The 23339-nt window shown below is 39.0% G+C and overlaps 1 protein-coding gene across 12 annotated transcripts in view; it reads right to left on the reverse strand.

Annotated features, from left to right (window-relative positions):
• LOC105479927 (coiled-coil domain containing 7) overlaps positions 1–23339 on the reverse strand; it is a 436030-nt gene that overhangs the window by 313512 nt on the left and 99179 nt on the right. For all 12 annotated transcript variants that reach the window (XM_071070238.1, XM_071070242.1, XM_071070239.1 and 9 more), the window contains 2 exons: positions 2261–2323; positions 78–302 (listed from right to left, as the gene is read on the reverse strand). In XM_071070238.1, the coding sequence (XP_070926339.1) occupies positions 78–302; positions 2261–2323 (288 nt within the window). The remainder of the gene's footprint in view (positions 1–77; positions 303–2260; positions 2324–23339) is intronic.

Here is a 23339-nt window from a genome sequence, read left to right on the forward strand (position 1 = left end):
AAATGAAGTAAATAATAATATAAAAGACAAACTTCTCACAACATATACTACTGTCTCCATTTTGGTTATTTCCTCACCTGTGGATATTCTTGGATTTTATCACTTGTCTTCTGTCCACCTGAATCTGAAACCAGTGATTTTCCTGTTTCCTTCTCCAGTGGTATAGTTTTTGAATCTTCACCTTTAACTTCTGTTTGACTATTACCTACTCGCATGGTTGTCTCAGTTTTCCCCTCACTTTTAAGTAACTTCCTCTCTTGACTTAGGAAATAGTTAAGTTGATGCTTAGCTTTTTCAGCTTCCTGTTTTTAAAAAAGTACCAGTTTATTAAGCATTTTCTGATATTTTCCTGCCAATACTACCACATTCAGAAATCTACATATATTTATGCCTACATGATTTCTCAACTCATTTTTACTGAGTTGAAGTGAGCAAAGGTAAGCTATTGGCATAATTCATACTTTAATAATCCCGCAGTTAAAATCAGAAGTTATGAAGAAACCTCTTCCACCTTTGAGGGCTATTTTTATACCCACGAGTTTCTCCTGGCTGTTATTTTTAAGGCTCTAATTATTATACAAGCAAAATAAAAATTCATATAAGGTATATATTATAAAAACTGATAGACTATAAGAAGGATAATTAGCACCTATAATATCAAAGAATGAAATAAAATGTGGAAAACAACTTATTTATTCTGGAATAAAATTCTTCTCAAAAATGTCACTTTTTATAATTTTTATTTAGTCATACAATTAACTTACTTATATAAAAGAATATATAAACAAAAAGAAAATTCACAAATAATCTCACCTCATAAAGAAAAATTACTATTAACATTTTGAGGTATATCCTTTCTAAACTTTTCTAAATATAGCTAGTGTGTGTATATATATATACACACTACATATATATATACACACACACATACACACTATATACACATATATAGTGTGTGTACATATATATATACACTAGCTATATTTAGAAAAGTTTAAATATATATATGCAGGTTTTTTTGCAACCTCTAGTCTCCTGGGTTTAAGACATCCCCCCACCTCAGCCTCCCAAGTAGCTGAGACTACAGGCTCACACCACCACACTCAGTCAGTCTGTGTATTTTTAGTAGAGACAGGGTTTCACCACGTTGCCCAGGCTGATTGCCAACTCTTGGGCTCAAAGTGATCCAGCAGCCTCGGCCCCCCAAAGTGCTGGGATTACAGGCATGAACCACCATGCCCAGCCAAATTTTTTAAATGTTTATCTAAATTGGGTCATACTATACATACTCACATATTATGCTCTTTTCATTAAATAATGTCATAGATATGTTTCTATAACAATAAATGTACATTTAAATCAGAATAGGTAACAGAAGTACGTTTAATAATATACCATAATTGTCTTAGCAAACTCCTTATCAATGGACATTTAGATCATTCAAAATTTTTGCTATGACAACATATGACATTGTACATACTTGTGCAAACTCTCTGTATACCTGTATACTTTTTTCTTCTTTAGGACAAACTTTTAAAAGCTTTTATTGAGTGAAAAGGCTACATCTTTCCAAGTTTGCTATGTCTTTTCTGTCTCCCAGAAAAGACATAACAAATATCTTTCATACTTCTATTATCAAAAAAATGATGAATATATCAATTCATACTTTTTTGATAATAGAAGTATGAGAAAAGTTGCTCATTTCAGGATATAACCACAAATACTACATATTTCTGTCCTTTACATTTTTACCAAGATGGGAGGCAAAACAATTTTATAATACACAAATATACTTTTGTATATTCATTTATGAAATGCTTATAGTTTTTTTCATTTCTTATAGTATTATTTAACTAGAATTTTAAAAAGAGTAATAAGAGTTAACATCTTGGTTCAACTAAGTTTAATTGGAATGCCTGCAGTATTTTACCTTTAAGTATATTGCTTATCAGCTTGAAATACATTGTCTTTTTTCTTTTCCTTTTCTTTTTTTTATACTGCAACCATGACAGATGAATAGATTGCCGTTATTAGCTTAAGAAAGTTTGTTTTTCTTTATATCTCACTATTTTTGATAAGAATGAATATTAAATTTTATTAATATATCCCTAATGCATAAAATGAATATAGTTTAAACCTGGCCAAACAGGAGAATATGTAGACCTCTTAGCTTACAAAGCAAAAATTATTCATTTGAAAAGTTCTTTGTGGATATTTTCTTTACTTGTTAACAATGTTAAAGAAACATGACATCCTTTACCTGTAAAGCCTGCTTCAATTGCTCCTGAAGGACTTTGTTCTCAATTTCCAGACGTGCTACTTTCTAGGAAGTAACAAGAGGGAAAACGGTATTTACTTTGGTATTTTTAATTAATTTAGTTTTACCGGTATTACTTTTCTAAAACCCATAGATAGCCAAGATAAGATTTGAGCATAGACATTGAACTGCACACCTTTCAGGTGTAATGATGGATAATGCCTGAAGCTAAAGCTTCCTATTGATTTTTCACAGGCAAACTGAGCATGAATTGGGGAAATTACGATTGCAATAAATTAAACGTTTCATTTCTCCTTTCCTCTAGGCCTGAAATATTTAAAAAGAAAACTTTCAAATTTTACTAAAAGAAGAACCTTTACTCTTAACACAAAATAAACATTGTTCTGGCTTTGTGCAAATGAGCAAATTCTATTTCACGTGATGTTCCAGGAATTCTCCATCAAATTAAAGACACTTTGAGGACCATATTTAGAGTTCCCAGTTTTGCTTCTGATATGACTGAGTTCTCACTGGACAAATGCTGCCACACATAACAACCATAAACTCTGGACTAAATACAAGTATCAACAATAGGAGAACAATCAGGAGTAGGCAGATTTGTTAACTGTTTTGTTTTATTTTATTTTATTTATTTTATTTTATTTTTTAGAGACAGGGTCTTGCTCTGTTACCCAGGCTAGAGTGCAAGAGTGGGTTCCTAGCTCACTGCAGTCTCAAATTCATAGGCTCAAGTCATCCTCCTGCCTCAGCCTTCCAAAGCATGGGGATTATAGGCATGAGCCACCACACACCCAGCCAAGGGTAAGTAGATTCTTGAGGGAAGGTGACACTTGGAGGAAGGGAAGAACTCTAGGTAAGATTCTCATTTTTGTGGTTTTTAGTTTGAGAGCAATTCCTATCTGAGCCATTCAAGGTGCCTAATAGCTGATTTTAAAACCACCAGAGGACAGAGTTCAGGACAATTCAAGCCACTGGAAAGGTTAGAGGGAAATTATACACAGAAAAGAATATAAGAAAGGGAACCCCAGATTCTTTGTATAAACTCTACCCAAATCTCCACCTGACCCCTGACACACATATGCATAAAGAAGACTAAGCAGCCTAGCAAAAGCTAAAAAATCTAAAATACAATTTGAGCTGCTACCTAAATATATAATTTACATTTTGAATCCAATAGTATTAATTATATATTAAAGAAAAAAAAAACATCAGAAGAATATAACACAATCTAGGGTTTCAAGAATATGATATTCATAATTGCCAGGATATAATTTAGAAATACTTGACATTTGAAGAAACAGAAAAGTGAAACTAATTCTTAAAAGACAATGAGGGGGGCGGAGCAAGATGGCCGAATAGGAACAGCTCCAGTCTCCAACTCCCAGTGTGAGCGACACAGAAGACAGGTGATTTCTGCATTTTCAACTGAGGTACTGGGTTCATCTCACTAGGGAGTGCGGGATAGTCGGTGCTGGTCAGCTGCTGCAGCCCGACCAGCAAGAGCTGAAGCAGGGCGAGGCATCACCTCACCTGGGAAGTGCAAGGGGGAAAGGAATCCCTTTTCCTAGCCAGGGGAACTGAGACACACAACACCTGGAAAATCGGGTAACTCCCACCCCAATGCTGCACTTTACCAAGGATCTTAGCAAACGGGCACACCAGGAGATTATATCCCACACCTGGCCGGGAGGGTCCCACGCCCATGGAGCCTCAATCATTGCTAGCACAGCAGTCTGCCATCTCCCAGGCAAGGAAGCAGCGAGGCTGGGGGAGGGCGCCCACCATTGCTGAGGCTTAAGTAGATAAACAAAGCAGCTGGGAAGCTCGAACTGGGTGGAGCTCACAGCAGCTCAAGGAGTCCTGCCTGTCTCTGTAGACTCCACCTCTGGGGACAGGGCACAGCTAAACAACAACAACAACAACAAAAACAAAAAGCAGCTGAAACTTCTGCAGACACAAACGACTCTGTCTGACAGCTTTGAAGAGAGCAGTGGATCTCCCAACATGGAGGTTGAGATCTGAGAACGGACAGACTGCCTGCTCAAGTGGGACCCCTGAGTAGCCTAACTGGGAGACATCCCCCACTAGGGGCAGACCGACACCCCACACCTCACACAGTGGAGTACACCACTGAGAGGAAGCTTCCAAAGCAAGAATCAGACAGGTACACTCACTGTTCAGCAATATTCTATCTTCTGCAGCCTCTGCTGCTGACACCCAGGCAAACAGGGTCTGGAGTGGACCTCAAGCAATCTCCAACAGACCTACAGCTGAGGGTCCTGACTGTTAGAAGGAAAACTAACAAACAGGAAGGACACCCACACCAAAAACCCCATCAGTACATCACCATCATCAAAGACCAGAGGCAGATAAAACCACAAAGATGGGGAAAAAGCAGGGCAGAAAAGCTGGAAATTCAAAAAATAAGAGCGCATTGCCGCCTGCAAAAGGAATGCAGCTCATCGCCAGCAACAGATCAAAGCTGAACAGAGAATGACTTTGACGAGATGAGAAAAGAAGGCTCCAGTCCATCAAACTTCTCAGAGCTAAAGGAGGAATTACATACCCAGCGCAAAGGAACTAAAAATCTTCAAAAAACAGTGGAAGAATTGATAACTAGAATAATTAATGCAGAGAAGGCCATAAACGAATTGACAGAGATGAAAACCATGACACGAGAAATACATGACAAATGCACGAGCTTCAGTAACTGACTCGATCAACTGGAAGAAAGAGTATCAGCGATTGAGGATCAAACTAATGAAATGAAGCGAGAAGAGAAACCTAAAGAAAAAAGAAGAAAAAGAAATGAACAAAGCCTGCAAAAAGTATGGGATTATGTAAAAAGACCAAATCTACATCTCATTGGGGTGCCTGACAGTGAAGGGGAAAATGGAACCAAGTCGGAAAACACTCTTCAGGATATCATCCAGGAGAACTTCCCCAACCTAGTAGGGCAGGCCAACATTCAAATTCAGGAAATACAGAGAACGCCACAAGATACTCCTCGAGAAGAGCAACTCCAAGACACATAATTGCCAGATTCACCAAAGTTGAAATGAAGGAAAAGATCTTAAGGGCAGCCAGAGAGAAAGGTCGGGTTACCCACAAAGGGAAGCCCATCAGACTAACAGCAGATCTCTCGGCAGAAACTCTACAAGCCAGAAGAGACTGGGGGCCAATATTCAACATTCTTAAAGAAAAGAATTTTAAACCCAGAATTTCATATCCAGCCAAACTAAGTTTCATAAGTGAAGGAGAAATAAAATCCTTTACAGATAAGCAAATGCTTAGAGATTTTGTCACCAACAGGCCTGCCTTACAAGAGACCCTGAAGGAAGCACTAACATAGAAAGGAACAACCGGTACCAGCCATTGCAAAAACATGCGAAAATGTAAAGACCATCGAGGCTAGGAAGAAACTGCATCAACTAATGAGCAAAATAACCAGTTAATATCATAATGGCAGGAGCAAGTTCACACATAACAATATTAACCTTAAAGGTAAATGGACTAAATGCTCCAAATAAAAGACACAGACTGGCAAACTGGATAAATAGTCAAGACACATCAGTTTGCTGTATTCAGGAGACCCATCTCACATGCAGAGACATACATAGACTCAAAATAAAGGGATGGAGGAAGATCTACCAAGCAAAAGGAGAAAAAAAAAAGCAGGGGTTGCAATACTAGTCTCTGATAAAACAGACTTTAAACCATCAAAGATCAAAAGAGACAAAGAAGGCCATTACATAATGGTAAAGGGATCAATTCAACAGGAAGAGCTAACTATCCTAAATATATATGCACCCAATTCAGGAGCACCCAGATTCATAAAGCAAGTCCTTAGAGACTTACAAAGAGACTTAGACTCCCATACAATAATAATGGGAGACTTCAACACCCCACTGTCAACATTAGCCAGAACAATGAGACAGAAAGTTAACAAGGATATCCAGGAATTGAACTCATCTCTGCAGCAAGCAGACCTAATAGACATTTACAGAACTCTCCACCCCAAAGCAACAGAATATACATTCTACTCAGCACCACATCACACTTATTCCAAAATTGACCACATAATTGGAAGTAAAGTACTCCTCAGCAAATGTACAAGAACAGAAATTGTAACAAACTGTCTCTCAGACCACAGTGCAATCAAACTAGAACTCAGGACTAAGAAACTCACTCAAAACCGCTCAACTACATGGAACCTGAATAACCTGCTCCTGAATGACTACTGGGTACATAACGAAATGAAGGCAGAAATAAAGATGTTCTTTGAAACCAATGAGAACAAAGATACAACATACCAGAATCTCTGGGACACATTTAAAGCAGTATGTAGAGGGAAATTTATAGCACTAAATGCCCACAAGAGAAAGCTGGAAAGATCTAAAACTGACACTCTAACATAACAATTAAAAGAACTAGAGAAGCAAGAGCAAACACATTCAAAAGCTAGCAGAAGGCAAGAAATAACTAACATCAGAGCAGAACTGAAGGAGATAGAGACACAAAAAACCCTCCAAAAAATCAATGAATCCAGGAGTTGGTTTTTTGAAAAGATCAACAAAATTCATAGACCGCTGGCAAGATTAATAAAGAAGAAAAGAGAGAAGAATCAAATAGATGCAATAAAAAATGATAAAGGGGATATCACCACCGACACCACAGAAATACAAACTACCATCAGAGAATACTATAAACACCTCTATGCAAATAAACTAGAAAATCTAGAAGAAATGAATAAATTCCTGGACACTTACACTCTCCCAAGACTAAACCAGGAAGAAGCGGAATTCCTGAAAAGACCAATAGCAGGCTCTGAAATTGAGGCAATAATTAATAGCCTACCAACCAAAAAAAAGTCCAGGACCAGATAGATTCACAGTTCAATTCTACCAGAGGTACAAGGAGGAGTTGGTACCATTCCTTGTGAAACTATTCCAATCAATAGAAAAAGAGGGAATCCTCCCCAACTCATTTTATGAGGCCAACAGCATCCTGATACCAAAGCCTGGCAGAGACACAACAAAAAAAGAGAATTTTAGACCAATATCCCTGATGAACATCAATGCAAAAATCCTCAATAAAATACTGGCAAACCAGATCAAGCAGCACATCAAAAAGCTTATCCACCATGATCAAGTGGGCTTCATCCCTGGGACGCAAGGCTGGTTCAACATACACAAATCAATAAACCTAATCCAGCACATAAACAGAACCAAAGACAAAAACCACATGATTATCTCAATAGATGCAGAAAAGGCCTTTGACAAAATTCAACAGCCCTTCAGGCTAAAAACGCTCAATAAATTCGGTATTGATGGAACGTATCTCAAAATAATAAGAGCTATTTATGACAAACCCACAGCCAATATCATACTGAATGGGCAAAAACTGGAAAAATTCCCCTTGAAAACTGGCACAAGACAGCAATGCCCTCTCTCACCACTCCTATTCAACATAGTGTTGGAAGTTCTGGCTAGGGCAATCACACAAGAGAAAGAAATAGAGGGCATTCAGTTAGAAAAAGAAGAAGTCAAATTGTCCCTGTTTGCAGATGACATGATTGTATAGTTAGAAAACCCCATTGTCTCAGCCCAAAATCTCCTTAAGCTGATAAGAAACTTCAGCAAAGTCTCAGGATACAAAATTAATGTGCAAAAATCACAAGCATTCTTATACACCAGTAACAGACAAACAGAGCCAAATCATGAATGAACTTCCATTCACAATTGCTTCAAAGGGAATGAAATACCTAGGAATCCAACTTACAAGGGATGTAAAGGACCTTTTCAAGGAGAACTACAAACCACTGCTCAGTGAAATAAAAGAGGACACAAACAAATGGAAGAACATTCCATGCTCATGGATAGGAAGAATCAATATTGTGAAAATGGCCATACTGCCCAAGGTAATTTATAGATTCAATGCCATCCCCATCAAGCTACCAATGACTTTCTTCACAGAATTGGAAAAAACTGCTTTAAAGTTCATATGGAACCAAAAAAGAGCCCGCATTGCCAAGACAATCCTAAGTCAAAAGAACAAAGCTGGAAGCATCGCACTACCTGATTTCAAACTATACTACAAGGCTACAGTAACCAAAACAGCGTGGTACTGGTACCAAAACAGAGATATAGATCAATGGAACAGAACAGAGTCCTCAGAAATAATACCACACATCTACAGTCATCTGATCTTTGACAAACCTGAGAAAAACAAGAAATGGGGAAAGGATTCCCTATTTAATAAATGGTGCTGGGAAAATTGGCTAGCCATAAGTAGAAAGCTGAAACTGGATCCTTTCCTTACTCCTTATGTGAAAATTAATTCAAGATGGATTAGAGACTTAAATGTTAGACCTAATACCATAAAAACCCTAGAAGAACACCTAGGTAATACCATTCAGGACATAGGCATGGGCAAGGACTTCATGTCTAAAACACCAAAAGCAATGGCAACAAAAGCCAAAATTGACAAATGGGATCTAATTAAACTAAAGAGCTTCTGCACAGCAGAAGAAACTACCATCAGAGTGAACAGGCAACCTACAGAATGGGAGAACATTTTTGCAATCTACTCATCTGACAAAGGGCTAATATCCAGAACCTACAAAGAACTCAAACAAATTTACAAGAAAAAAACAAACAACCCCATCACAAAGTGGGCAAAGGATATGAACGGACACTTCTCAAAAGAAGACATTCATACAGCCAAGAGACACATGAAAAAATGCTCATCATCACTGGCCATCAGAGAAATGCAAATCAAAACCACAATGAGATACCATCTCACACCAGTTAGAATGGCCATCATTAAAAAGTCAGGAAACAACAGGTGCTGGAGAGGATGTGGAGACATAGGAACGCTTTTACACTGTTGGTGGAATTGTAAACTAGTTCAACCATTATGGAAAACAGTATGGCGATTCCTCAAGGATCTAGAACTAGAAGTACCATATGACCCAGCCATCCCATTACTGGGTATATACCCAAACGATTATAAATCATGCTGTTATAAAGACACATGCACACATATATTTATTGTGGCACTATTCACAATAGCAAAGACTTGGAATAACCCAAATGTCCATCAGTGACAGACTGGATTAAGAAAATGTGGCACATATACACCATGGAATACTATGCAGCCATAAAAAAGGATGAGTTTGTGTCCTTTGTAGGGACATGGATGCAGCTGGAAACCATCATTCTCAGCACACCGTGACAAGAACAGAAAAGCAAACACTGCATGTTCTCACTCATAGGTGGGAACTGAACAATGAGATCACTTGGACTCAGGAAGGGGAACATCATACACCGGGGCCTATCATGGGGAGGGGGGAGGGTGGAGGGATTGCATTGGGAGTTATACCTGATGTAAATGATGAGTTGATGGGTGCTGATGAGTTGATGGGGCACAAGGATACATATGTAACAAACCTGCACGTTATGCTCTTGTACCCTAGAACTTAAAGTATAATAATAATAAAAAAATAAAAAAATAAAAAATAAAAAAATTTAAAAAATGACAATGAGCAAAGAGTGATCCCAAGCAGGACAATCCAGATTTTAAAATTCACATATGGATGTTTAAAGGAAGTATAATAAAAATGTCCAGTATAAAGGAAAATATGCTCATAATAAATAAAAATATGGAAATCTTAGCAGAGAAATATAAACTATAAAAATGCAGGGCCACACCTATAATCCCAGCATTTCAGGAGGCTGAGGTGGGAGGATTGCTTGAGGCCAGGAATTCAAGACCAGCCTGGGCTACATAGCGAGATGCTATGTCTATAAAACACAATTTGAATTAGCTGTCCATGGTGGTACACACCTATAATCCTAGCTCCTTGAGAAGCTGAGGCAGGAGGATCATATGAGCCCAGGAGCTCAAGGCTGCAGTGAGCTATGATCCTGCCACTGTACTCCAGCCTGGGTAATAAAAATAAGACCATGTCTCTTAAAAAAAAAAAAAAAAATAGTCAAATGGAAATTCTGGAACTGAAAATCGTGATATCTGAATTTAAAAATATAATGTATGAGCATAAGAACAGATTAGATCTGATGACAGTGGAAAAAGTCAAACCACTTGAAAATATATCAATACAAAATACCCAATCTAAATACAAACAACAAAGTTTTTTTTAACTAACAGATACTGAGGCAACTGTGGGATAAAATCAAATGTCTAATATGTAATTATATCCCATAAGGAAAAGAGAGAGAGGAAGTGGTAGACAAAATATTTTTAAAACAATAATACATTGAAAATGTCCCAAACTTGGTGAAATTTTTTTTTTTTTTTTTTTTTTTGAGACGGAGTCTCGCTCTGTCGCCCAGCCCAGGCTGGAGTGCAGTGGCGCGATCTCGGCTCACTGCAAGCTCCGCCTCCCGGGTTCACGCCATTCTCCTGCCTCAGCCTCCCGAGTAGCTGGGACTACAGGCGCCCACAACCGCGCCCGGCTAATTTTTTTTTTGTATTTTTAGTAGAGACGGGGTTTCACCGTGGTCTCGATCTCCTGACCTTGTGATCCGCCCGCCTCGGCCTCCCAAAATGCTGGGATTACAGGCGTGAGCCACCGCGCCCGGCCAACTTGGTGAAATTAACATACTCAACATGTTCAGTGCTGCCCAAGTTGATATTTACAAAGAAAATCATGCCCGCACAAAACAAAGCCAAACTGCTGAAAACCAAATAAAACGAAAAAAAAAAAAAAACAATAAAAGTGGCCAAAGAAAAATGACATATTATACAAAAGAAAATGATGATTTTAATAATTGCTTCTCATCAGAATAAACATGAAAGCCAAGCAAAAAATAGAAAAAAAAATCTTTACAAAATAATGTCCCTTTTCCGAAACAAAGTTATTTTAAGAAACAAAAGAAATCCCTAAATCTACATTTTATTCTCATTGAAATTTGAGAGAACATAGCATCTATAAAACAGAAGCATGTGATAATGGGAACAAAAGTAAACCTTACAACAACTGCACAAGAAATTTCAATACATGACCAACGAACTGCTGAGGAAACACGTCCATAAACAGGCACAGAAATGCAATAAACCATGGGATGGGACTAAGTAACTTCAGAGAGGAAGTTGAACAATCCAAAGACATAGCCCCTACTAAAGCAGAACTAGAGGGATAAACAGAAAATAATTAGAAAGAAAACATTAAGACCCTGAGAGTGTTCTCTGACTGATGCAATTAGTGTTCTCCGACTGATGCAATCCTAAATTAGGATCGCCTGAGATTTTTAAAGAAAGCAAACTTTTTTTTAACTGAAAAGTTCAAGAGGAAGTGAAAACGAAAAAGGTTGCTTACTTTTGAGAATAAGTTTAGAAACCTTGTAAATTAAATGGAAGACATATCTCATACCACAGAACAAACATACACATAGAAGCCATGATGAAAAAGATAGAAGACTTAAAACAATCAATCTAGAAATCATAATATTCAAATACGAGTTTCAGCGGGATAAAAGGAAGAAGAAAGTTAAATGATGATGAAAGAAATAAGAAAACTTCCTTGATATAGATAAAAAATTTGAGATATAATAAAATTTATACATTTCAATGAGAAACAAGAGCAAGAAGTAAGGAGTCTAGGTACCAGACAATATCAAACTACTATACTTGCTGGAACCATCAACTCAAACTTTGCATGAAATAAAAATGATATTCTACCTTGTTTAAGCCATTGAATTATATGGGGTCTCTTTCTATAGCAGCCTAGTCAATACTCTAACTAATAAAGATGATAGAAAATTAAAATAATGAAACAAATTTAGACTTTTAATTGAATTTTATACACAGGGAGAGAGAAAATATATACCCCACTGTGGTAGACTACAAATGGCCATAAATTCTTCACAGTAGCTCCCATAAAAAGATACAATCTATTTCCTCACTTCTTGAAACTCAGCTGGCCTAATTCTTGTTTGAGCCAAGAGGATACAACACAAATGGCACTATGAGTGATGTGAGCTTAGGCCTCCAGAGATCTTTCTGCTTTGTTTTGATCTCTTGCTACTAGGGATCCTTCTTTAAACTACCCAGAGCTAGCATCCTGGAGGATAAGAGACTAGAAAGAACTCCCACTTGTCCCAGATGTCCCAGATGTCAGACATAGGAATAAAACTTATCTTGCACATCCAAACTAAGCTGAGCTGCCCAGCAACTATAAGAAATAATGATTCTACTGTTTTAAGTTACTATGTTTTGGAATAATTTGTTATTTAGGAAAAGCTACCTGGTATACCTAGCGATAGAAAATGTGCATTAGTTTATGTCATTAGAACGCCTACAAAAATTGAATATTGTGTTGGATTATTTCCAACAATTTTCTCCCACCCTATACATGCATGCCACTCTTACCTCTGAATATGGACTGGCCTTATGACTTCCTTACAGAATATGTCCTCTCCTTAAAAAGTTAAAAATAGGCCAAGTGTGGTGACTCACGCCTGTAATCCCAGCACTTTGGGAAGCCAAGGCAGGCAGATCACAAGGTCAAGAGATCGAGACCATCCTGGTCAACATGGTGAAACCCCGTCTCTACTAAAAATACAAAAATTAGCTGGGTGTGGTGGTGCCTGCCTGTAGTCCCAGCTACTCGGGAAGCTGAGGCAGGAGAATCACTTGAAACTGAGAGGCGGAGGTTGCAGTGAGCCGAGATCATACCATTGCACTCCAACCTGGCAACACAGCGAGACTCCGTCTCAAAAAAAAAAAAAAAGTTAAAAATAGAACTAACATATAATCCAGTAATCTTATTGTTAGGTATATACAAAAGAAGGAAATCAGTATATTAAAAAGATATCTGTACTCCCACGTTTATTGCACCATAATTCAAAAGAACTAAGATTTAGAAGCAATGTAAGCGTCCATCAACAGACAAATGAATAAAGAAAATGTAGTACATATACATAATGGAGTACTATTCAGCCAGAAAAAAAGAATGAGATCCTGTCATTTGCAACCAGAAGTCACTGCGTTAAGTGAAATAAGCCAGGCACAGAAAGACAAACTTCACATGTTCTCACTTATTCGTGGGAGCTAAAAATCAAAACAATTAAACTCATGGAGATAGAGCGCAGAATGACGGTTACCAGAGGCTGCAAATAGTAGTAGGGGGTGGAGTGCAGTGGCAATGGTTAATAAGTACAAAAATATAATTAGATAGAATGAGTAAGATCTAGTATTTGATAGCACAACAGGGCAACTACAGTCAATGATCATTTATTGTACACTTAAAAATAACTTAAAAAGGACCCACAGACCCTCTGAAGGAAGCAGACAGCTCCTGCAGGACCTGAGAGACACCCCAAACACTGTGAGTGCCCCGCACGGAAGTGGGAAAGAGAGACCCTCCTCTCCTGAACACACACTCTCCACTGGAGAAACAGAAGTTCTGCTTGCCAGAAAAGTTTCCAACCTTACTTGGAGCTGAGTCCATTTAGAGAGCCAAGTGAAATATAAGAGTAGAGGAAGCAGCAGAAAAGCCCTGGGAGCTCACTGGGTCCCAAAGCAGGCCATTCCTGCCTGGAACCACAGGGATCCACTGGGAGGACAGACAGAGAAGCAAGGGGTAAAACTCCACAGGGAGAAGGAAATCTCTAGCTGAACTTTGTAACAATTTGAACAGGGCAAGAAACCTCCTAGCCAGAACTCAGGGGAGGGCAAAATCCAGTGTGCAGACTCCATAGGTTGGGGAAGAATCAAGCACTTATCTTTCGCAGCTGTGAGGCAGATAGCTTGGGGCAAGTTTTCAAGCCCAACTCACCCACCATCTGGAAACAGACTGGGGCTATTGCGGAGGAGGGTGGGAGTGAGACCGGCCCTTCATTTTGGGTGGGAGCTGAGTGAGCCCTGTGACTGCCCGCTTGGCCCGACATCTCTGACAACCTGATTCAGCAGAGGCAGCCATATCCTCCTAGGTACACAACTCCAGTGACCTGGGAATCTCACCCCCATTCCCCACAGCAGCCACAGCAAGACCCACCCAAGGAGTCTGACCTCAGCTACACCTAGCCCTGCCCCCACCTTATGGTCCTTCCCTACCCACCCTGGTAGGGGAAGACAAAGGGCACATAATCTTGGGAGTTCTAGGGCCGTGCCCACCATCCCTTCCTCTCCATACTACCACAGCTGATGCTCTCTGGAAAGTGCCACCTCCCAGCAGGAGGCCAACCAGCACAAAAATAGAGCATTAAACCACCATATCACAGGACTCTGTGCAGACAACCCCAAGTACCAACCCAGAGCCAGGTAGACTCACTGGGTAGCTAGACCCAGAAGAGAGACAACAATCACTGCAGTATGGCTCACAGGAAGCCACATCCATAGGAAAAGGGGGAGAGTACTACATCAAGGGAACACTCCATGGGACAAAAGAATTTGAACAACAGCCTTCAGCCCTAGACCTTCCCTAAGACAGAGCCTATCCAAATGAGAAGGAACCAGAAAACCAACCCTGGAAATATAACAAAACAAGACTCTCTAACATTCCCCACAAAAATCATACTACTTCATCAGCTATGGACCCAAACCAAGAAGAAATCCCAGCTTTACCTGAAAAAGAATTCCGGAGGTTAGTTACTAAGGGAGGCACCAGAGAAAGGTGAAGCTCAATGCAAGGAAATACAAAAAATGACACAACAAGTTAAGGGAGAAATATGCAAGAAAATAGAAAGCTTAAAGAAAAAAAACAATCAACAATTCAGGAAACTCTGGACACACTTTTAGAAATGTGAAATGGGCCGGGCGCGGTGGCTCAAGCCTGTAATCCCAGCACTTTGGGAGGCCGAGACAGGCGGATCACGAGGTCAGGAGATCGAAATCATCCTGGCTAACATGGTGAAACCCCGCCTCTACTAAAAAATATGAAAAACTAGCCGGGCGAGGTGGTGGGTGCCTGTAGTCCCAGCTACTCCTGAGGCTGAGGCAGGAGAATGGCGTGAACCCGGGAGGCGGAGCTTGCAGTGAGCCGAGATCGCGCCATTGCACTCCAGGCTGGGTGACAGAGCGAGACTCGGTCTCAAAAAAAAAAAAAAAGAAATGTGAAATGCTCTGAAAGGTCTCAGCAATATAATTGAACAAGTAGAAGAAAGAAATTCAGAGCTCAAAGCTACAGTCTTCAAATTAACCTAATTCAACAAAGACAAGAAAAAAGAATAAAAAAATATAAACAAAGACTCCAAGAAATCTGAGATTATGTTAAATGACCAAACCTCAGAATAAACGATTTTCCTGAGGAAGAAGAGAATTCTAAAATCTTGGAAAAAATATTTGGAGGAACCATCAAGGAAAACTTCCCCAGACTTGCTAAAGATCTAGACATCTAAATACAAGAAGCATAAGGAACACCTGGGAAATTCATCACAAAAAGATCTTCACCTAGGCACACTGTCATCAGGTTATCCAAAGTTAAAATGAAGGAAAGAATCTTAAGAACTGTGAGATAGAAGTGCCAAGTAACCTATAAAGGAAAACCTATCAAATTAACAGCCGATTTCTCAGCAGAAACCCTACAAGCTAGAAGGGATTGGGGCCCGATCTTCAGCCTCCTTAAACAAAACAATCATCCGCCAAGAATTTTGTATCTAGTGAAACTAAGCATTATATATGAAGGAGAGATACAGTCTTTTTCAGACAAATGGTAAGAGAATTCGCCATTACCAAGCCACCACTACAAGAACTGCTAAAAGGAGCTCTGAATCTTAAAACAATCCTGGAAACACATCAAAACAGAACCTCTTTAAAGCATAAATCACACAGGATCTATAAAACAAAAATACAAATTAAAAAGTAAAAGCAAAAGCAAACAAACAAAAACCCAGAGTACGCAGGCAACAAAGAGCACAATGAACGCAACAGTACCTCATATTTCATGACTAACATTGGACTAAATGCTCCACTTAAAACACACAGAACTGCAGAATGGATAAGAACTCATTAACCAACTATCTGATGCCTTCAGGAGACTCACTAACACATAAGGACTCACATAAACTTAAAGTAAAGAGGCAGAAAAAGGCATTTCATGCAAATGGACACCAAAAGCGAGCAGGGTTAGCTATTCTTACATCAAACAAATAAACTTTTTTTTTTTGAGACGGAGTCTCGCCCAGGCTGGAGTGCAGTGGCACAATCTCAGCTCACTGCAAGCTCCACCTCCCGGGTTCACGCCATTCTCCTGCCTCAGCCTCACAAGTAGCTGGGACTACAGGTGCCCACCACCATGCCCGGCTAATTTTTTGTATTTTTGGTAGAGACAGGGTTTCACCGTGTTAACCAGGATGGTCTCGATCTCCTGACCTCGTGATCCGCCCATCTCGGCCTCCCAAAGTGCTGGGATTACAGGCGTGAGCCACCGCGCCTGGCCACAAATAACCTTTAAAGCAACAGCAGCCAAAAGAGACAAAGAAGGACATTTTGTAATAGTAAAAGGCCTTGTCCAACAGGAAAATATCACAATCCTAAGTACATATGCACCTAACACTGGAGGTCCCAAATTTATAAAACAATTACTAATAGACCTAAGAAACGAGATAGACAGCAACACAATAATAGTGGGAGACTTCAATACTTCACTGACAGCACAAGACAGGCCATCAAGACAGAAAGTCAACAAAGAAACAATGGATTTAAACTATACCTTAGAACAAATGGACTTAACAGATGTATACAGAACATTTCATCCAACAACCACAGAATACACATTCTATTCAACAGCACATGGAACTTTCTGCAGATAGACCATATGATAAAGCCATAAAATGTGCCTATCATTTTTTTATGAAAATTTAAGAAAACTGACAGTATATCAAGCACTCAGATCACAGTGGAACAAAATTGGATATCAGCTCCAAAAGGAACCTTCAAAACCATGCGAATGCATGGAAATTAAATAACCTGATCCTGAATAAGCTTTGGGTCAAAAACAAAATCAAGATGGAAATTTAAAAATTCTTCGAACTGAATGACAATAATGACACAACCTACCAAAACCTGTGGGATACAGCAAAGGCAGTGCTAAGAGGAAAGTTCATAGCCCTAAAAGTCTACATCAAAAACACTGAAAAAGCACAAACTGACACTCTAAGGTCACACCTCAAGGTACTAGAGAAACAAGAACAAACCAAACCCAAACCCAGCAGAAGAAAGGAAACAACCAAGATCAGAGCAGAACTAAATGAAATTGAAAGAAAAACAATACAAAAGATAAATGAAACAAAAAGCTGGTTCTTTGAAAAGATAAATAAAACTGATAGACTATTAGCAAGATTAACCGAGAAAAGAAGAGAGAAAATCCAAAAAAATCTCACTAAGAAACAAAACAGGAGATATTACAACTGACACTACTGAAATACAAAAGGTAATTCAAGGCTACTATGAACACTTTTATACACATAAACTAGAAAACCTAGAAGAGGTGGATAAATTCCTGGAAAAATACAACCCTCCTAGCTTAAATCAGGAATAATTACATACTCTGAACAGACCAATAACAAGCAGTGAGGTTGAAATGGTAATTTTAAAACCACCAACAGCAAAAAAGGCCAGGACCAGATGGATTAACAGCAGAATTCTACCAGACATTCAAAGAAGAATTGGTACCTTTTGACACTATTCCATAAGATAAAGAAGGAACCCTCCCTAATTCATTAGATGAAGCCAGTATCACCCTCATACCAAAACTAGGTAAAGACATAATTAAAAAAGAAAACTACAGACCAATATCCTTGATGAACATAGATGCTAAAATCCTTAACAAAATACTAGCTAACTGAATCCAACAATATATCAAAAAGATAATCCACCATGATCAACTGGGTTTCATATCAGGGATGCAGGGATGGTTTAACATACCCAAGTCGATAAATGTGATACACCACATAAACAGAATTAAAAACAAAAATCACATGATCATCTCGGTAGATGCAGAAAAAGCATTCAACAAAATCCAGCATCCCTTAAAACTCGCAGCAAAACAGCATACAAGAGATATACCTTAATGTAATAAAAGCCATCTGTGACAACCTAATGCCAACATAATACTGAATGGGGAAAAGTTGAAAGCATTTCCTCTGAGAACTGGAACAAGACAAAGATGCCTATTCTCACCACACCTCCTCAACGTAGTACTGAAAGTCCTAGCAAGAGCGATCAGACAAGAGAAAGAAATAAAAGGCACCCAAATCGTTAAAGAGGAAGTCAAACTGTCACTGTTTGCTGACAATCATTTACCTTGAAAACCCTAAAGACACCTCCAGAAAGCTCCTAGAACTGATAAAAGAATTCAGCAAAGTTTCCGGATACAAGATTAATGTCCACAAATCAGTAACTCTTCTATACACTAACAGCAACCAAGTGGAACTCTTGTACTCAACTCTTTTTACAATAACTGGAAAAAAAAAAAAAAAAAAAAAAAAACTTAGGAATATACCTAGCCAAGGAGTTGAAAGATACCTACAAGGAAAACTACAAAACACTGCTGAAATAAATCATAGATAACACAAACATATGGAAGCACATCCCATACTCATGGATGGGTAGAATCAATATTGTGAAAATGACCATACTGCCAAAAGCAATCTACAAATTCAATGCAATCCCCATCAAAAAACCACCATCATTCTTCCCAGAACTAGAAAATAAAATCCTAAAATTCATATGGAACCAAAAAAGAGCCCCCATAGCCAAAGTAAGACTAAGCAAAAAGAAGAAATCTGAAGGCATCACACTACCTGATTTCAAACTACACTATAAGGCCATAGTCACCAAAACAGCATGGTACTGGTATAAAAACAGGCACTTAGACCAATGGAACAGAAAAGAGAGCCCAGAAATAAAGCCAAATACTTAACAACCAACTGATCTTCGATGAAGCAAACAAAAACATAAAGTAGGGAAAGTACACCCTATTCAACAAATGGTGCTGGAAAAATTGGCTAACTACATGTAGGAGAATGAAACAGGATCCTCATCTCTCACCTTATACATAAATCATCTCAAGGTGGATTAAGGACTTAAACCTAAGACCTAAAACTATAAAAATTCTAGAAGATAACATTGGAAAACCCCTTCTAGACATTTTCTTAGGCAAGGATTTCATGACCAAGAACCCAAAAGCAAATGCAATAAAAACGAAAATAAATATTTGGGACGTAATTAAACTAAAAAGCTTTTGCAGGGCAAAAGGAACAGTCAGCAGAGTAACAGACAACCCACAGAGTGGAAGAAAATCTTCATAATCTATACATCTGACAAAGGACTAACACCTAAAATCTACAGTGAACTCAAACAAATCAATAAGAAAAAAACAAGGTATCCCATCAAAAAGTGGGCTAAGGACATGAATAGACAGTTCTCAAAAGAAGATATACAAATGGCTAACAAACATATGAAAAAATGCTCAACATCACAAGTGATCAGGGAAATGCAAATCAAAACCACAATGCCATACCACCTTGCTCCCGCAAGAATGCCCATAATCAAGAAATCAAACAGCAGATGTTGGTGTGGATGCGGTGATCAGGGAACACTTCTACACTGCTGGTGGGAATGCAAACTAGTACAGCCACTATGGAAAACAGTGTGGAGATTCCTTAAAGAACTAACAGTAGAACTACCATTTGATCCAGCAATCCCACTACTGGGTATCTACCCAGAGAAAATGAAGTCATTATTCAGAAAAGATACTTGCACACACATGTTTATAGCAGCACAATTCACAATTGCAAAATCATGGAACCAACCCAAATGCTCATCAATCAACAATCGGATAAAGAAACTGTGGTATATTTATATGATGGAATACTACTCAGCCATAAAAAGGAATGAATTAATAGCATTTGCAGTGACCTGGATGAGATTGAAGACTATTATTCTAAGTGGATGTAACACAGGAATGGAAAACTGAACACCGGATGCTCTCACTGTAGGATATAATAAATTACTCTTCAAAGGTAAATTGTTAAGTACAATGATTTCTGAGATCCTCTCCAAAGAACCAGTGTATCAGGATGTTCAGATCCCCAGTTCTTTGTCCTCCATTTTAAAGTTTAACTTCTTCATTCTCCTTGCCCCTAGTTTCAGTAAACAACCTTTTCCACCAGTTCTAATCAGTAGTTCCATATGTTTCCCTGGTCACCTGATACATCTTGAGTCACCCCTGGTTACCTGCTCCGTCCTGAGTCACTCTGGTCACCTGCTCTGACCTGAATTATCTGTTCTGTAATTGCCCTTCCTGCCAAACTACTCACTCAACTCCAGCTCATACCCCTGCTTTCTTTAAAATAGCCAATCGGAATTAGCTCAGACTGTGCAGTCCAACCCTAGCCAATAGGGGAACGACACAGCAGTAGGGGCTACCTCCATCAGGAATAAGAACCCTTTCCCCTCCCTTGTTCAAGTGTGCTCCCACCATTGCTCCATCCGCAAGTCACACCCTTCTATAGAAGTAAAATTGTCTTGCTGAGAAAATTAAATTTATGTTCCAGTGCTGTTTCTTTGGCAGCACCGAATATTTACTCATAACATCACTGATATGTGGGAGCTAAGCTGTGAGGATGCAAAGACATAAGAATGATACAGTAGACTTTGGGGACTTGAGGGCAAGAGTGGGATGGGGCGTGAGGGATAAAAGACTACAAATATGGTACAGTATATACTGCTTGGGTGATGGGTGCACCAAAATCTCACAAATCACAACTAAAGAACTTACTCATGTAACCAAATACCACCTGTACCCCCATAACTTATGGAAAAATAAATTTAAAAATAAATAAATAATAAAAACAACTAAGAAAGTATAATTGGATTATCTATAACACAAAGAAATGAAAACTGCTTGAGGAGATGGATACCCATTCACCCTGATGTGATTATTATGCATTGTATGCCTGTATCAAAATCTCACGTATCCCATAAATATATACACTTATATATATACCCACAGAAATAAAAATAAATTTTTTTAAATAAAATAATATGGCAGGTAAAAATCTAAGATAATCCCATAACCTTCACCCCTAGGGTCATGCCATATATAATAATCCAGCCCCTCTGAGTGTGGGTGGGACCTGTGACTTGCTTCTGTCCAATAGAATATGGCAAAGTGATAGGATGCCACTCCCTTTATTAGGTTCATTATACAGCAAGAGTGAGAGGATGTCACTCCCATGATCAAGTTACATTATATTAGAACTCTGTCTTAGCAGACAAGAGAGACTCTTCATTCACCCAAAAGAAGAAGTGAGCTAGCCAGGCATGGTGGCTTATGCCTATAATCCCAAAAATTTCAGAGGTTGAGGCAGGAGGATCATTTGAGGCCAAGAATCCAAGACTAGCCTGGGCAACATAGCAAGAGCTTGGTGTTAAAAAACAAAACCTAAAAAACATAAAACTTAGCAGGGTGTGATGGTGCATGCCTATAGTCCTAGATACCTGGAAGGGTGAAATGGGAGGATGGCTTGAGCCCAGGAGTTCAGGCTGCAGTGAGTTAGGGTCATGCCACTGCACTCCAACCTGGGTGACAGAGTGAGACACTGTAGAAGAAGAAAGAAGGAGGAGGAGGAAGACGAGGAAGAGGAGGAAGGGGAGGAGGAAAGGTGCTATGATATCAACAATCTGTGGAAAAGACCATGTGGCAGGAAACTGCAGACTGTCCCTAGAAGCTAAGTGCCTCAGCCCTACAACTGCAAGGAACTGAAGTTTATCATATCCACTTGAGCTTGGAAGAGGATTCCCAAGATATATAATGGAATGGAGCCCAGCCAACACTTTGATAATAGCCTGGTGAGAATAAGTTGATTACAGCATAGGACACAGCTAAGCCATGCTCAGATGCCTAACCCACTGAAACTATGAGATAATATAAATTGCTTAAGCTGCTAAATTTGTGGTAACTTGCTATGCAGCAATAGAAAACTAATACCATAAAATAGTACATTTTATATTCACTATTTTATGTGGTACCCTCATTTTTTACAAAGTATATGTTATCTAGTTCTTGGGTCATTCAGGTGTATACATACTTGTACACTTGTACATACTTGTACACTTAACTCCAGCCATTGACTGAAATGGGTGATATAATGCTAGATGGTTGTTAAGAAATTAACATGTAACTGTCTCTAACTCAACTTTCCAGTTTGGGAAACAATCATTTGGGAAAGAAAAGGCTCTGCTTTTTCTGATACCACACTCTACAGATATTTTCTCACATCTTTTTAAACATTTTGCAATAACATGTTGTTTATAGGAAGTTTATAGGGTATGTGATGATTAAAATTTTTAAGTGACTTGATAGTTGCAAAAGAAGGATAATATTTAAGGTCAGTGAGTAGCAAGACAATCTAAAGTTTCTGTTATATCTGGCACTCTGTTAATTATAGAGCAAAGATTCCCTTACAGAACCCTTTTATGAACAGCAAACTAGAGTCTATCCCTAGTAGTTAGAGCATTTGCTATGTTTTTCAGGAGACAGTTATGCCAGGGTGATCTGAATGGATAGATGTGCTGTTTTGCCTGCTTGTAGAATTCATCCCAATCTTTGGTCTCTCTCTCTCCCTCCTCCACCTCTCCCTCTCTCTTCCGCACCAGAGCCTAAGGCTGCCCCACCAACATGCGTCATTTTTTCCAGAGGCTACATTTTTTTATTTTTTTTTTTTTTTGAGACAGAGTTTTGCTCTGTTGCCCAGGCTGGCATGCAGTGGTGCGGTCTCGGCTCACTGCAGCCTCCGCCTCCTGGGTTCACGCGAGTCTTCTGCCTCAGTCTCCGGAGTGGCTGGGACTGCAGGCGCATGCCACCATGCCCAGCTAATTTTTGTATTTTTATAGGGACGGGGTTTCCCCAGGTTGGCGAGGCTAGTCTCGAACTCCTGACCTCAAGTGATCTGCCTGCCTCGGCCTCCCAAAGTGCTGGTATTACAGGCGTGAGCCACCACATCCTGCCCAGACATATCAAATTTGACAGGTATTGTTTACCCTTTGGATCTTTAGGAATTAATTTTTGCCTCTGTCACTCAGCTTTGTATAT

The sequence above is a fragment of the Macaca nemestrina genome, chromosome 9, assembly GCF_043159975.1.
Source record: "Macaca nemestrina isolate mMacNem1 chromosome 9, mMacNem.hap1, whole genome shotgun sequence".
Classification (NCBI taxonomy): domain Eukaryota; kingdom Metazoa; phylum Chordata; class Mammalia; order Primates; family Cercopithecidae; genus Macaca; species Macaca nemestrina.